General features: G+C 31.2%; 1 protein-coding gene across 3 annotated transcripts; it reads left to right on the top strand.

Annotated features, from left to right (window-relative positions):
* Nucleotides 1–1,627: 1,627 nt before the first annotated feature.
* LOC108318898 (uncharacterized) lies at nt 1,628–8,548 on the top strand. 3 transcript variants are annotated; one of them, XM_017549885.2, is made up of 9 exons: nt 1,628–2,064; nt 2,962–3,090; nt 4,260–4,415; nt 4,581–4,686; nt 5,000–5,182; nt 6,011–6,176; nt 6,623–6,936; nt 7,506–7,595; nt 8,185–8,548. In XM_017549885.2, exons 2-9 carry the CDS (start codon nt 3,076–3,078, stop codon nt 8,244–8,246), a joined length of 1,092 nt encoding a protein of 363 aa, XP_017405374.1. In that variant the 5' UTR covers nt 1,628–2,064; nt 2,962–3,075; the 3' UTR covers nt 8,247–8,548. The 3 variants fall into 3 exon arrangements, with proteins under 3 accessions (XP_017405374.1, XP_052724257.1, XP_052724256.1); XM_052868296.1 differs by lacking the exon at nt 1,628–2,064 and adding an exon at nt 2,793–2,814; XM_052868297.1 differs by lacking the exon at nt 2,962–3,090 and having other exon boundaries at nt 1,657–2,064.
* The last annotated feature ends 8,289 nt before the right edge of the window (nt 8,549–16,837 follow it).

The following is a 16,837-nucleotide window of genomic DNA, read 5'->3' as shown; positions in this document are numbered from 1 at the left end:
AATAATATACCTAATTGAGCATGCTTGGTTCTATCTCCTATTTCATCATCTTTCCCTATCATAAGTTTTCTTCAATTAGATTAGAAGAAGACACAAAAGTCTCATTATTCAATTTCTTTCATAAGAAAATGTTAAGCTAACAAATTGATTCCAAATCTTTATACTTGAAGAAACCAAAACAAATCTGTTTGACATTATATATATATATATATATATATATATATATATATATATATAATGATTCCCATATGATTCTCTGACTTATTTTGTCAAATTAATTATTAGAGGCTAACTTATGATTGCGAGAAAAAGAAAAATGACAAGTATCATACATATTCTTCAAAGAGTGATTTTATAAAGTTTTCCAACCTTGCTGAAATTATTTTATTTTATTTAGTATTTACAACAAATATTTTTTATCTCCTAAATTATTTGCACAATTACCTTTCAACCTCCAATCGTTGGTTTTGTTAATATTTTAGTTTTAATGTACTGTTTTTCATAACATATTTTACTATGTTCGGTGTTTTTTCTCTTTCATTAGTTTTCTATTAATTTCAGCTTGTTGTGTATTTATGGTTTGAGGTGTACTTTTGTATGGTTGGTTTGAAATAGATTGAAGATTTGAATCCAAAAAAGATAACTTTAGAAGTAATCTGAAGACCATTTCGTGTGCTTGACAATTCTTGTCGACTTGGAACATCTTCAATAACTAAATGTGACATGATATTTATCGAGTAAATTTAAAGTTAATTATATTTAAAACACACTTACAGAAAAAAAAAATAGTCAAATGAGATTTCTCAATCAAAATTAAGTATCAACAAAGTTTGTATATACTCCATTCTTTGTTGCAAACATTTATGTTGACGAGTTATTTAAAGATTTTTTAAAATAATATTTAAAATAAAAGTTATATATATATTTTACATCTAAAAAATGTTTCAATGTGTAGTGTTCAGATCAACTGTTCAATGTTATATTGAGTCATTAAGTGTTTGTTTTTCTTACAGAAGGTACTTTTATGTTAAAATTGTATTTCACCATCCATTCAAATTATTGATCATTATCTGTTTTTTCAAAATAAACTTTACACTGATAAAAATCTAATTACAGTATAATAAATAATAATTATGCTTTATCTGATGAGATAGTCTCTTTATAAATTGACTGTTTGACTATTGATCCAGTCATTCAATCTTAGAAGTAATGCTTGATTATGTGAGTAACATGAACCATCTAATTCAAAGTTAACCGTGAGTCATCCATACAATTAAATAAGCATTATTTTTTTGTAATTGTTTTACAACAGGTAGACTTCATTGTAATATCTGATAGAGCCTAGTAATTATAAACATTAATTTCGAACCAGTTAGTTTGGTGTTTCTTTTGTTTTGTTTAAAGCCGATAAATCAGCGGCTTGAGTCGCATGGATCTGAACACTTCTATATTTTGTCTTATATAAATATAAACACAAATTTAATTTTACTCATCATTATTTATTTATTATTTACTTACTAGAAAAAATAAATAATAAAAAGTCCAAAGCAAATGAGTCAAAAGAAGTCACCATCCAAAATTGTTAGTAGAATATATTTTTCAAAATTTGATTTCCCCGTTCCTAAATTTTCCACAAGGCATCTCTTTCACCCTGTCTTAACCTTTTGTACATAACAACTCTCTCTCTCTCTCACACACTCTCTCTCTCTCTCTCTCACACTCTCTCTCTCTCATACACACTGTAATTTTCTTCAAGCACCCTCATTGTCATTCAGACTTGTGTCCCTAATGTAAATATCATTTTCCAACCTTTTCAAAATATCTTCTTAAACCTCAAATGCTATTATTATTATTGTTCACTCTTCACTTCTTCGTTCTTTCAACCTCAGCCCCCACTCACCAGCCTTCCCTATTTTTCCTAAATTTCCATTCCTTTTCCCTTCCCATGAGTTGATGCATCTTTTTCAAGCTAATTAAGCTTGAAATAGCTGGTGGGGTTTTTAAATCTGTCGATATAACTGTGTTTTTCTTTTTCTGGTTGGAGATTCAGGAACTTGCTGTGAGGTAATATATTTGGTAGATCTTCATTTCCCTTATTTGCTTCATGGGGTGTTTGTTTTCGGGGACATTGGGGGTGCTTTCTTCTTTGGTGGCTTGGAAAGTTTATTCCTTGAAGGTGTTTCTTTGCTTGATGAATTCGTCTGTTTCTTCTACTTCACCTCTCAGCATCTCATTGACAATTGAGATCTGGTTTGCTCCAAATTTGTTCACCAATTCCTTTTTTTAAGATTTGAAAAATTCTGTTTTTTTGTCTGTTCTACCGTTTGAATCAATTGTGGATACTTAGGATCCATTGGAGGAAGACATTGGTTCACGACTGCCATTTTTTCTGAAAATAATTGCATTCTCTTCTTCCCTTTTCTCGTGGTTTCTAAAATTGACAGATTAATTATTGCTTAATCCTTGGAGAACCCGAACCGACTTTAATTTTTAATTTATTTTTTCTGGCTGAAGAATTTTACCACTCATCTTAAACGCCATGGATTCTCATCTGATTTATTCTTTTACAAGGAATGGTGAAATTACTAAGTTGACTGAAAAGATAAAAACTATGGAAGTTATGCTTTTTTGCGTCATCTTAGACTGGGTGCACTAATTTGCTTATGTCTACTTTAGTGTAGTAATAAATGCATTTGTCATCCTTCCTTTCTGGGTATTTTTATTTTTAATTGCACAGCTAATGGACCTTATTTTCCTTTTAAAGATTTTCAACAGTACAGACAAGTGGCAACTACATTTTCTTTGTCACATGAGGTTCTCTCTGATGTAGAACATGTTATTTTTTATTTTTATTTTATATTTGTTTAAAGGTATTTGGTTTTTGTTGAATTAAATAACCATATGCTTATTTAAGCGGTATGGTTTACCATTCTCTCATTACTCCACTTGTTTCATATGAAGACTGCTTCAACTTGGGAGTGTCATTGACATAAATGCAAACAAACTTGAATTCGAAGACTGTTAGTGGTTACTTAAATCCCTGAAAGACATGCAGTCAGCCTTCTTTCTGCTGAAATGAAGAACTTGCAGGTTCCCCTGTTATATGTTTTTTTATCTTGGTATTTGGTGCATAGTTTGCAATATCCACCATCGCAATGATTAAGTTTATGAATCTAATATACAGTTGGCCTTATTGGATGTCAACATTGAGAATATATATGCATGATATTATTCCTTTTAAAATCTAGTTACAGCCAACCATTTGATGCATGCTGTGCTGTTTGCTGAGAGAAAGACAAATTTACCCTTATGAAACTACTTAATTCAATCGACATAAGCGTATTATTCCCCGTATTAGCTAAATCTGAAACATCACTGTGGTTTGGTATGTCTTTGTTCAACCATCTATCATGGTCGGAGAATTGAAAAGTTTCTAATTTATAAACTTTAACAAATAATTTTAGCCCAATTTAGTAGCAGTGGTAGTTCTGTTATCACTGAGTGCACATTTATTACGTATGCCAGTCATTGCTAATAGAGTTTATTTGTAACTTTTTCTTAATTCCTCCCGTATAATCTTTTTGTAGTCTGGGTGTTTGTCACTTGGTTTGAATGGATATAGAATGATTTTGTTCGTGTTTATATGACATTGTTAATTTGGTTGTTTTGGTGGAAAACCTTTATAAGATGTGCACTTGTGTACCAACAAGGGGTTGATATGACGAGGGAAAGGGAATGGTCGGTTACCATAGTGAATTTCACAGTATGCATTGAGATAATGGTTTGTGCTTTTAAAATCGAAGAAATGGAGGTTTTTCATGGTGGTTTGTTATCTAATCTGTCACTGGTGTTGCCAGCAATAACTAATTATTAAGTTAACAAGTGATGGAGTTGTTCTGAATCTAATTGTTCTTCAATAGGAATCTAACTGAATAATTATGGAATGAAGGTCTATTACTCAAAACGCAATGATATAATTCTTTTATCAAATTTGAACATTATGGAGGTTAACGAGAGGCAAAATTCAGTATTTCCCCGAAAAATAATAAAATGTCCTTGCCATTTCCAGTTGTCTAGTTTGTTGTAATGCTTGTAGAAGCAAACTAGTTTGTACATATTTAATGTTCTGAACATTAAAGATCTGCAGGCTTTCTGGCATTCTACATCGATATGCCTAATCCTCTAAATTTCCTTCATAACTCCTGTGGCTGCTTACATTTGTTGTAGTTACACTAAGCTAACCTTTTATGAATTTGCAGAGCTCAGAAGAATTGCAGTCATCAACTCAAGCTTCTCATGAGCCTAAGAGTGAACAACCAAACAATCACACAAATGATGCTCCTGTTACAGACACAGGCTCAGCATCTGCTACAAGCAATGACAGTAAAAAAGTTTCACGGCAGGATATTGAGTTTGTAAGGATATCTGTTCTCTGCTGAACATTTGATTAGTTTTCTGTTATTTCCCATTTTCCCCGTGCTTCCTATATGTCAGGGATTGAATTTTTATTAGAATAATCTGCAGAAGTTTAAGTGAATTAATCTGTTTATTTTTGTCTTTTGGATTACATATTCAAACAGGTCCAGAATTTAATAGAAAGATGCCTACAGTTATATATGAATAAAGATGAAGTGGTTAAAACACTATTGACACGGGCAAAGATAGATCCTGGATTCACTACCCTTGGTAGGCATCTTAAGGTCTTCGTCATGCCATCTATGTATTGCATTGTGAATTGTAATTAATTATATAACTATTGTATATGATATTTGTGGCAAATGTTTAAATGATATTGATATGTAAATTGCAAGGATTTTGCAAGTTTTATTTAGCCTAATTTGTTATCCGATTCATGTGTTAGATTACATGCTAATTAGCATAATTTTAAAGCTTTTATAGAAAATATGGAACTACTTGCCTTCTTGTATCTTTTCAATACCTTTTAAAGTAGATGCAGACTCATGTCCCATTGCTTTGTAACCGGTCCTTTTTAATTCAGTATGGCAGAAGTTGGAGGAAGAGAACGCAGATTTCTTCAGGGCCTACTATATCAGGCTAAAATTGAAAAAGCAAATTCTTTTATTCAATCATTTGCTTGAGCATCAGTATCATCTAATGAAGTGTCCCATGCCTGCAAAGGTACCATTGGCCCCAATACAGAACGGAATCCATCCAATGCCTGGTACATTCTTGCCCTCTTATCAGTGTGTATATGTGACAGTTTGTGTTAAACACAAAGATCTTCACATCTTTGCATTGCTAAATGTAAACTGTGTTGAGTTGAGTGATAACACTTATGTGTCACTTCTCATGTTATGTAATTTCACTCTCACTGCACTCTAAACTTCATGCCAACAACAGGGAACCCACATGTCTCGTCTAAATGGTCTAAAGTGATACTTCATGAAAATTAGAAAAGTAGTAAGATTCTCATGATTCTCTGAAGTTCCTGAAAAGCATAGAGGCTGTACTGTGAAAACTTAATTACATTATTAATTGAAGAGAATTAATCAGTAATTAAATACATTTTCCTGGGTATTAACTATGGTGTTGCCTGATTTCACGCCAGACGTTAATGCTTAGATTTAACCAAAAGTTTGATAGTTAAGAAGTTTGGATTCTTGAAGAATTATCAATTACTAGTGCTATTACGAGATTGCTTGGAAATTTTTATCTTCATAATTCTGAAATACAAAAATTTGAAAGTTCAGTATGTTCTTCTATCCGATGCATTTCTAGCTTTGTATTACCCTAAGATCTAAGTTGAGGAAACCTTTTACATATTCCTTAGTTGTGTTATTTTTATGAATGCGGGGAACTTTTTGCTGTGTTATAAATGTTTTGTTTGCCTGTAGGTACGAGTCTTTTGCATAATCTTTGTGTTTCTTTCTGTGTACATTTCAGTCTAAAATGATGGATAGATTATAAATGCGCAAGTCACTTTGCTTTATCTTTTTTTATTTTTTCATTTCCTTGCATTATTCTTTAACACCATTTGTTTGCAGTGCAGTCAACAACCTACCTATGGGATATCCAGTGCTACAGCAGCCTCCCATGCAAGCAACAGGTCAACCTCATCTTGATTCCATGGGTTGTGGTATATCAAGTTGTCATGTAGTTAATGGAGTCCCTGCCCCAGGCAACTTTCACCCCATTCGGATGAACTCTGGGAATGAGTGAGAACTTCTCTTACTACACATAATTCCTTTTTGTGACTCCTACAGGAGGCAATATTACAATTTTGATTGCTTGTATATGGTCTTGGATTGTTATCTTTTGTAGTTAAGTAGTTGAAATGGGTAAATGTGTTTTGTAGTTAAGTGGTAATTTATTTCATCATTAACTGTTCAGTTGTATGACTGATAAGGTATTTCTAACTGTTAGTTAAAATGATCCTTAGTCATGTTGATAGGCATTTTAAATTTTAAGACATGGTTTACCATGCAACGTCTAGTAATTTTATTTTTCCGTGTAACTGTGTGCCCTTGGTGTTTTTCTGCATTATGCTCATTTTTATGCCCGGATTGTTGCGGTTTTTCATTCACATCTACATTAGTTATTAATTTGAAGTGGAGGGAGGACCTTCCTCCTTTTTCTTAATTTGCTTTTGTCTTTGTTGAAGTATGGTGATGGACCACAACGCTCCAGATATGACTCCTGTTATTCCACCAAATGGTACAATGTCATCCGTCTCAGAAATGCCAGTAAGTCCGACATCTGTCGCATCGAGTGGCCATTTCCCCTTCACTGCATCAGAAATATCAGGAATGGGTGCAGATGCCTCAGCTCTTGATACAGCATTTACATCTGATGTGGCAAGTTCAGTAGGATTACAGCTTGCGCCAGATGGTGGCAATGGAATTTCCAGATCACTGGATCAAATTCAATGGAACTTTAGTCTATCAGATCTAACGGCAGATTTACCAAACTTGGGAGGTAATTTCTTATACAGTTCTCTGATTTGCTTTCAGATATGCACTTAAATGTGAAATTGTTTGAGATGAACAACATATGATGAGCTTGTGATCTGTTATGCCATTCATCTGCTCAAAGTAATCTGAATATTTCAGAAGAAAATGTTGAGTTTGTGATCTGTTATGTTATGTTATTCATCAACCTAAAGCAATCCGAATATTTGAGAAGAAAATGTTGAATTGTGAGCTGTTATGTTATTCGTCGACCCAAGTAATATGAATATTTTAGAAGAAAAAATTGAATCTGTGAGTCAGTAATAACCAACAAGAATCAGGCAGCATTTACCATCAATATTTAGTTTCAAGTAAAATTGGACTTTATCTATGAAGAACTGTCACTGTATTTTATGTTGCCATCCTAAGTTATCTGATGTACGATTTAATGTCTCAAGCGCTATTGGTTCCGTGTAAAGGACCAGTAATCATTTTAGAAATCAATGAATGCAGTCAAGGATCATACTCAAGATTTTCAATTATATGTTCCACAATTGTTGGTATCTTCTTGCTTTTACTGTCTTGAGTTCTTTGCAGATCTAGGAGCTCTGGGAAACTATCCTGGTTCACCATTTTTGCCATCAGATTCAGATATTTTGCTCGAATCTCCTGATCAACAGGATATAGGTAATGTTCTATGATAATTTATATATATATATACAATGTTTAAATTATCTAAATTTAATTATTATTGATGAATAATAGTGGCCAAACAATATGTTGTTGACATAGGATCTAAGTTCTAGACCAACTGTCTGCCAATACATAAAAAAAAAGTTAAACTAATCTAGATATCAGAATTAGTCTCCAAATTCCAATACTTAAACAAAATTTTAGTTAGATCCCTTTAGTGCTGTAATGGCAGCTGGTTCAGGGACCACCCTAGCATAATTTTCTTGTTTTCCACTTCCCAAAACTAGGTATCAAAGTATAAAACTGGAAATATATGGCATACATGGAAATTTAGTAAGTAGGGGACTACAGGAGAAAATATCAAATCTACAAAGTGGACATTAGAATGAAATCTAAATTTCATGAAATAAATTAACTAGTAGAGCACCTTATACCATAGAAGATGGGGTTTGCATTTAATGGTAAATACATATATGCCACCCGAATGTTGGCGTCCATCTAGAAATTTTTGCTATTGCTTTTTAGTTCTTATTTTGAAGACCTTGTTTTGATTTAAACAAAGGTACCTTTGTTCTTGTTTCAGTTGATGACTTCTTTGTTAATTCTGAGCCCCCATGCTCTCAATCAGATGAGGATAAATCTTGAGGTGAGGCAAGTTGCATGTTTCACATTAATTGTTAGATTAGGGAAATTTAGGATTAATAAATGTCATCTAGCTTACATGGCATACAGGTTTACTGTTACCTAAGTGTAGGCAGCCTGATCTTTATCATCAGGATGAAAATAGAATGTCAATTGTTCCCTGTAGTAGCAAACTAGCAATCTTTTGCATTCTTTTCAGAAATCTGTTATCAGGAAGAGTTGGGACAGTGTTTAGGATGTGTAATTGATTTGATGCATTTGGATATATATAATTTATATATATAATATATAATATTGTTTGGATCCTTCTCAGTCCAAAGGTTGGTGCTCACAGAATTTCAATGCAATGTTTATGTCCTTGGCACTCCAATGGTGTCAGATTATTTGTTGTAGCATCATCATAACAAGATTAAAGTCCTTTTTAGCTTTTCATTTACAATGAGTGCAGTGGGTGAACATGTACTATTGTTGAAGCTCTATTCACTGCACTGTCTTTCATTGTTGCTTTAAGATTGCTAAAACATCCTTCTACATAATTAAAAATTAGCCCTTTTTCCCTAAATTTATTACCCTTTTCTTTAAATCATTGGCTGGTTTTGTATATTTATTTTCACTTAATCATTGGATGGCTTTCTTTTACTGATTCAAACCTCTGATTTTTCAAATGCCCTTCTGCCCCAAGTGATTCTGATATATATATATATATATATATATATATATATATATATATATATATATATATATATATATATATATATATATATATATATATATATATATATGCCTTTCTAAAGAAAAATAACATGCTTAACTTTGTTTAATGTATGGTTTCACAAACAACATTTCTGTAATTAAGTAAAGATGTGTCTTTCTATAGAAAGTTTCCAGTTAAATCTTCCAGTTACTCGTCTATAACACCATTATTTTACCAAACATCTTGCTGTTTTTCTCACAGAAAACCATTACTATGAAAAAAGTATTTTTTTCTTTTTCAAACAGCAGTAGAATACAATCAATAAATGAGTACAATTTGGTGTTTGTGCATAAAGGTATTGCCAAATATGTAGAGTTCATAATTTACTTACAAGTAATCAATATTCCATTTTTTAACACCCAAACAATCATCGCATTCCCATTATGAACAATCAAGTCATAAATAAAGTTGCTTTATTAGAGACAACCAAAATTAAAGATGGTATGGTCCACCAACTTTCATTGAAGTTGTTGAAATATGTACTAAAAGATAATGCAAACTTTTCCATTAGATTACAAACCTAACATTGCCCTCATACAAAAAGATCTATGAACGTGGATTGGTTGTTAGACTCTTCATGTTTCTTCTTTGTAAAGGGACACACACACACACACACACACATATATATATATATATATATATATATATATTTACACACACACTAAAGTGAGGATAATTTTTTTGCTAGCTCAACGTGGTCCTTTATTCTTGACTTAAATGTAACACTTTGTTTAGTTGATGCCAAAGAATCACAAAAGTGGAAGAAGGGGAAAAAAATAGAGAGAACAGTGTGAGATTTTTCATGGACTGGTTATAAGAAAAAAAATTACTGGATATAATAGTAACTTATAAATTTTATAAGAGGTATAATCTTATATTTTATTTTCTACCAACTAAGTAAAGAAATAATTCTATATTCAACTTAAACTTATTCTCATTTTTAAAGAAATTACATTCAAATTCTTTCTTTGTGTATTTTCAGTCTTATCCAAGTCAAATAGAGTTCTCGTAATAAAGTAATACTATACTCAAGAATTTTCTATAACATTTTTTCATGATATTTATTAAGTTGAGTTGCAATTCAGTCTCAAATTAATAATAATAATGATAATAATAATTACATCAAGTGCAAGAAGAATGAGAAATCAATTAATGATAAAAAAACAAGAAGTTTAGAAGCGTTTCTTTATTTATTTTCCACTTAACAATTTAAAGTTATATAGTTTATTCAAATTCTTTCGAGAGAATGCTAAAACAAAAGCAGAACAAAAAATAGTTGAATTATATCAATTTTATCGATAAAAACAGTTCCAATTTATTTATGGGTAGTAAAAATTTTAATTTATTTAATATTTGTGATATAATATAAGATAAAATGATGTGTAATATATTGTTATATTAAATTTATTATTATATTTAAATATAATGTTTTATATTTATTTTTGATGAAAATATTGTAATTGACGAATAATAATTTTAAAAAATTATTTTTAGGTTGTTATTATTTAGGCTAGTAATAATTTTTAATTTAAATGTGTTACATTGATTTTACTTATTGAAGACAGATGTTTATAAAAACAAATTAACTCAAATAAAAGTTTTTTATAATTCCTTTTACATAACATATTTGACTTTCAAAACACGTAGGACTTACTCATTATATTAAGAAATTCATAATTGAAGGATGATTAAGAGAAATTAAAATAATTAACTAGCATGATGAAGATGATATTTGAAGTTGTTCTCAGATAAAGTTCAGCAAAAAGGAACCTGCTAAATGATAAACCGTACAAAAAGAGAAACTACTATGGATAAAAATAATTCTGCATAAGAAATTGAAAATGTTAGTAATAATAATGAACATTAATACTTTTACCTTTTGTTATTATTATTTAATCAGATGTCTAAAATTTACCTTGTTCTATACTCATTAACGTAAATTTTCATCAACTTCTTTATTATACTCTTTAAGTGTGATATAAATTCATAGTTCATTACAATTTTCATCCTCTTAAATGTAATATATGATTCTCACTTTTTAATTGAAGGTGAAACTGTCTATTTGAAAAAATATATTTTCATATTTTACTAACATTCATAAACAAAATTTATTATGTATTTGATAAAATTTCAATAGTATTTTATATTGATCTCCAACCTATATTAAATAAAACGGGTAACAAATCACCACAATCAAGTATACATTCAGTAAAATAATTTTAATTAAAATAATTTCAAATTTAAGGATAAACTTATAACATGTGCATATTAAAAAATTATGAAAAATAAGTTTCTGATCTCTCAACACTTAGATAATTCAATATTTAATTTAAATGATTATTGTTAAACTATTTGATAGCTAATAGGAACTAAAGTTGTTTAGATGTGTACACACGAATACAATACTTAATTTAAATAAAATTAGTACAACAAAAACAAAGAAAAAAAATATTACCAAAGAATATTTCAATAATCTTATTTATATGATAAATCAAAATTACACTTTTTTCTTTAATTTCTCAATAATATATAAATTTAATCTTTAAAATTAGAAACAAACTTATTAATAAGTGAGCTTGAAGCCTAACTCAACCCCAAAAAACTCGTTTGTATTGTGAAATTTGCATCCCATTTATATATATATATATATATATATATATATATATATATATATATATTATAATTTGGTCTTATCTCTAGTTGATATGGGACTTCCAACACATCCCTTCAGGCTGGGGTATAGACATCTCGAGCGTATGAGAGTAAAATTAATGGGTGGTCTGATAGTGGCCCGACAGTGGGTGGAATAGAATGCCCACATAGATCTAGCTAGGAAAGACTCCAACCATGGCTCTGATACCATATTAAGAAATGGACTTTAAGCCTAACTCAACCCCACAAAACCGGCTTGTATGGTGAGGTTTGCACCCCAATTTATATTATAATTTGGTCTTATCTTTGGTCGATTTGAGACTTCCAATATCCCCCCTTCACACTGAGGTATATACATCTCGAGCATGAGAGTAAAATTAATGGGTGGTCCGATAGTGGCCCGACAAAGGGTGGAACAGATTGCCCACATATATCTCGCTAGGAAAGGCTCCAACCATGACTCTGATACCATATTAAGAAAGTGGGATATAAGCCTAACTCAACCCCACAAAATCGGTTTGTATGGTGAGGTTTGCACCCAACTTATATATTATAATTTGGCTTATAGACATCTTGAGCGTGAGAGTAGAATTAATGGGTGGTCCGATAGTGGCCCGACAACGGGTGAAATGGAATGCCCACATAGATCTCGCTAGGAAAGACTCCAACCTGGCTTTGATACCATATTAAGAAGTGAGCTTTAAGCCTAACTCAACCCCACAAAATCGGCTTGTATGGTGAGGTTTACATCCCACTTATATATTATAATTTTGCCTTATCTCTAGTCGATGTGAGACTTTCAACATATCCCCTTCACGTCGAGGTATTGACATCTCGAGCGTGAGAATAAAATATTCCTTATCAACTGTTAGCAATAAATATCAATACATCCTAATCACACAATACATACTTAACTTAAATTCTTCACAGGGACTCAATTAAAAAATTCATACTCAATGAAATTAACAATAAAACACAATTCCAAAGGTAAAAAATAAATCAATCTCGACATCCACCACATATCAAAAAGTTATTGTTAGCAATATTTTAAATATTATAGCATTTTCAGTTCCTATTATAATGTGGTCCATTAAGCCGTTATTTTTATCATTTTTTAACTGCATAGAGGTTATGTAGCAGTTACTAATTTTTGGTTCAACGTAATGCCCATTTATTTTTGAACCCTGTGATGACTAGACTTTATATAAGGAAATGGGTTACTCTCAATTTTGATCACTAAGCGTACTCCTCTATTAAGAAAACACACCATCGAGTTTGAGTGAGTTAAGGTTTAGAAACAAAACTGTGTTTGGATTTTAAAGTTACAATGCCAAGAGATACACAAATTATTCTTTCGTTTTTGCTTCCGCTATTTTTAATCTGGATGTGTTATTATGATGTTAATATAACATGTTTAGATGAATTTTATACTGATATTTTATCAGTTACTCCATACTCATATCAACATCACATGCATTTTCACAATTTATCACCATTAACATAGAATGAAACAATAGTATTTTAAATTCTTGCTAGTTTCTCTTATATAAAATAATTCTTTATCAAAACCGAGGTTTTACAACTCAAGAGAAGTGCTACTCACAACTAGAGATTTAGAGCAAAGTTATTCAAATAAAATAAAAATTCAATTTATGGTAGATTAAGTTAAGAAGATCACTTTTCTCAACTGTCCTTACTCAGATTGATGACTAAAACACTACCAAAAATTTGAAAGAAGGGATCAATAAAGTAAATAAAAACTTATTCTATTTGAAAAATTGAGGGTCCAAAACGTTCCTTGACACTTCAACTACTAAATGGTGTGATTAATTTATGAAATAGATGAGAAGAGGGGAAAATTGAGAAGAAAGAAGGGAGGTGTACACCCTAATTAAGTAGATCATCCTACTAATTAAAGTATTACTAATTAAGTATTGAGCATAATAAAAATTATAAGGAGATAATATGTATTTCTAGTCACACGTGAGAAATCATAATTTAAAACTTGCATTTGACATAAATTTCAATAAACCATGAGGATCTATACAATACAAATTTTTTATACCTAAGCTACAACTACTCACTATTCAACACTTAGTAGTCTCATCATTGTTTGTCTCTCCCACCTATAATATTATCTGTTCACATATAACATACCACAAATTTAAATAAAATTTTTGTCCTCTTTAAAATACTCTTCCTATATATGCTCGTCTACATAGTACAATAATCATAAGTCACAACACAAGGACACATGTAATGTTAAGCTATTAACAATAAATCATAATTAATATATATATATATATATATATATATATATATATATAACATTATCATCATCAACTTAATAAAATAATTCACATCGAATCCAAATAAGATACAAAAACACTTTACAAATTCACCAACCCCATTTTATCATACTTCAGAAAGATTTCAATAAATTTTGCAGTAGTTTGTGAGAATAAATAAGTTTTACCATAATAACCCAAGAATATCTCATCTTGAGTAATATTCACTCCTTTAAATCCTCAAGGCTACACCTTCAACTACAACAATCCAATCTTCATTTATGCTAAATTTGTATCGTCCACAATAATTATTAAATTATTCTTATTATTTTATTTACCATAAGCAAGTATACTAATAAATATTTAAACCAAACACTAAATATTTATGACCAATTCATTAGAGATAAACATAAATAAATAAAAAGAGTTTAGAGACACCTCATTGAATAAAATAAATTTGAATAAAAAATAAACAATAAAAATGAAGTTGATGACATCTTACAAAATAAAATAAATATGAATATAAATTGTTTCGAGGGTAGGGTTCAGCCATACAGTACAATGAAAATAAGATTAAGAACATAATAAAAATAATAAATATTAGTAAATAAATATATGAGGTTAAAGACCTCTTATTGAATATAATAAATATAACTTGAAATAAGGTGAGAGACTTTTTAAACAAATTAACCTGAATAATAAATATAAATTATATATATATATATATATATATATATATATATATATATATAAATATAAATGTATGATTTTCTTTTTTTTTAAAAGTTATAGAAGAAGAAAGTAATGGACACTAGTGCAAAAACACTGTATAATGTCGGTGATTTTTGGCCTTTCACGTTGAATTCGAGGTCGACGTCATTGACATCGAACATAAAACAATTCGACGTTCACAATAAAATAAATTAACGTCGAATCTTGTCAATATTTGATGTTAATAATTTTTTTTTTTGTTTTTTTTAATTAATTGTGATCATTTTTTACAACTCTACGATACCTGAAAAGCAGAAAAACAACAAAGTTCAGTTTTTGGTATTTTATAAAGCATGAACTATGAACGTGTAGTGTACTATCAACAATAAACAACATTAACAAACAACAAACAAGTTCAATAACACAACAACAATTCAACTAAACAATAACAACAAACAAGTTCAACAAAAAAAAAACAACAAACAAGTTCAACAAATAAGTTCTTCAAAACGAAAATGAAATATAACCTTTAAAAGGTGGGTTCGTCGAAATAAAGTATTGTCACAAGTGAGAGAGAAAGAAGAATGCACCTATGAAGCACAAGAACACGAAAATAATCGGTCAAAACAAACGAAAATCATACATAAAGTAGTTAATTAACATGCATTTGTAACAAATGAAACACTACTGGAAAATTGGGATTTACAGACGGCATTTTACCGAAGGCCTTAAGGCCCTCGGTACAGAGGTAATTACCGAAGGCTTATAAGCCGTCGGTAAGGACCTCATTAAGTTAAGTCAGAAATTAGGTTCGTCGTGCCCCAAAATCATTTTCATCAGCCTCGTCGTGTTGTGCGTATCCTCCCTCTCTTCACACGGTTGCCTTCGTTGGTTCACTGTCTGTCACTTTATCGGTGAGTAACCGGCGGTGGTTGGTCACGGTGGTCAGTGGTGTGTCCATCGGTGTTGGTTCACGGTGCGTGGTGGTTTTCGGGAGTCCGAGGCTAGGGTTCGTCCTAGGTTAGTTCTTTCGTTGAGGGGTGGTGGTGTGGAGGTTGAGGGACTTTATCGGAGGTAAGTTCCACAGAACTTCATTGACACTGTCATGTTCATTTTGGTAAAGCTTAGATAGTGTTGCTGCCTTCATCTACTTTTCATTAACTTCTTAGTATACGGTTGAAGGAACTTGGTTGAGGGCTGCGTTGGAGTGGCCGTTGTGGGGCGTTGCTGTCAAGGCTATCTCGGTTGAGGTAAGTTGTTCGTTTATAAATTGGTTATCAGTTAGAATGTTGTTAAATCTGTATGACTTTGTTGTGGCATCAGTGTATGTGCTTGTTTGATTGAGAAAGATTGATTTGTAATTGGAATGAGGGGCAAGGTATTGGCATGCCAGTTAGAAAGTTTAAATAACCTTTAACCGTAGTATAGGAAAATCAAAGAAAACGAGGAATACAATTAAACATTATTCCTAAGTTTCAATTAATGTAAAAGTTAAACTGTGAGTGACAGAACTTTCCTCAAAAGTTCAATAAAAGAAGGATTCATTCAGTGAAATGGTTGTAACGATGAAATGAGAAAATGAGAAACTTACATTGGCACTTGAAGGGAGTGCCACTCATGACAACATCTTGCTAGTTCTGGACATGACTGTCACTTGAAGGGAGTGCCACTGTCTTTACATGTCACAGCACAGAAACGCTCAAGAGTATTGTTTATGGCAAGAACAGCTGGATGGAGAGAATAGAGATAGGAAAGACTATAGTATCACCATCAGAAGGTTGGATATATTTGAGGGGTGGGATGGTGAGAAATAGTTAGGCAAAAAGGGGTTTTAGGAATTTTCCCATTGTTATATTCAATTTCTTTTGTTGAAATTTTCTCGAGAATTATGTTTATAGAGGTCAACCACTGGGAAAAAGAAGTATATATAGTCTAAAACATATAATTTCCAGTTTCTACAACATCATAGCAATATATATTAAATCACTTACTTATGTACTCTATAGACTGTTACCTTTTTATGAAAGCACCTCTCCTTTCTTTCTCTTCTCTTTTGGCGAAATTTAGTTAAGGCTGCTTCCCTTTGAGAAGTCTTGTTTTGATCTACTCTGTTGGCACTTCTACTTCCACTAGCATCGCCACTGCCGCTATTCCCAGGGAGTCCATTGTTGCTTTCCATGTTTGTTCCT

This window comes from Vigna angularis, chromosome 9 (genome assembly GCF_016808095.1).
Source record: "Vigna angularis cultivar LongXiaoDou No.4 chromosome 9, ASM1680809v1, whole genome shotgun sequence".
In the NCBI taxonomy this organism is placed as follows: domain Eukaryota; kingdom Viridiplantae; phylum Streptophyta; class Magnoliopsida; order Fabales; family Fabaceae; genus Vigna; species Vigna angularis.
Note: the sequence above shows the minus strand (reverse complement) of the source record. Positions and strands in the feature narration are given on the sequence as shown.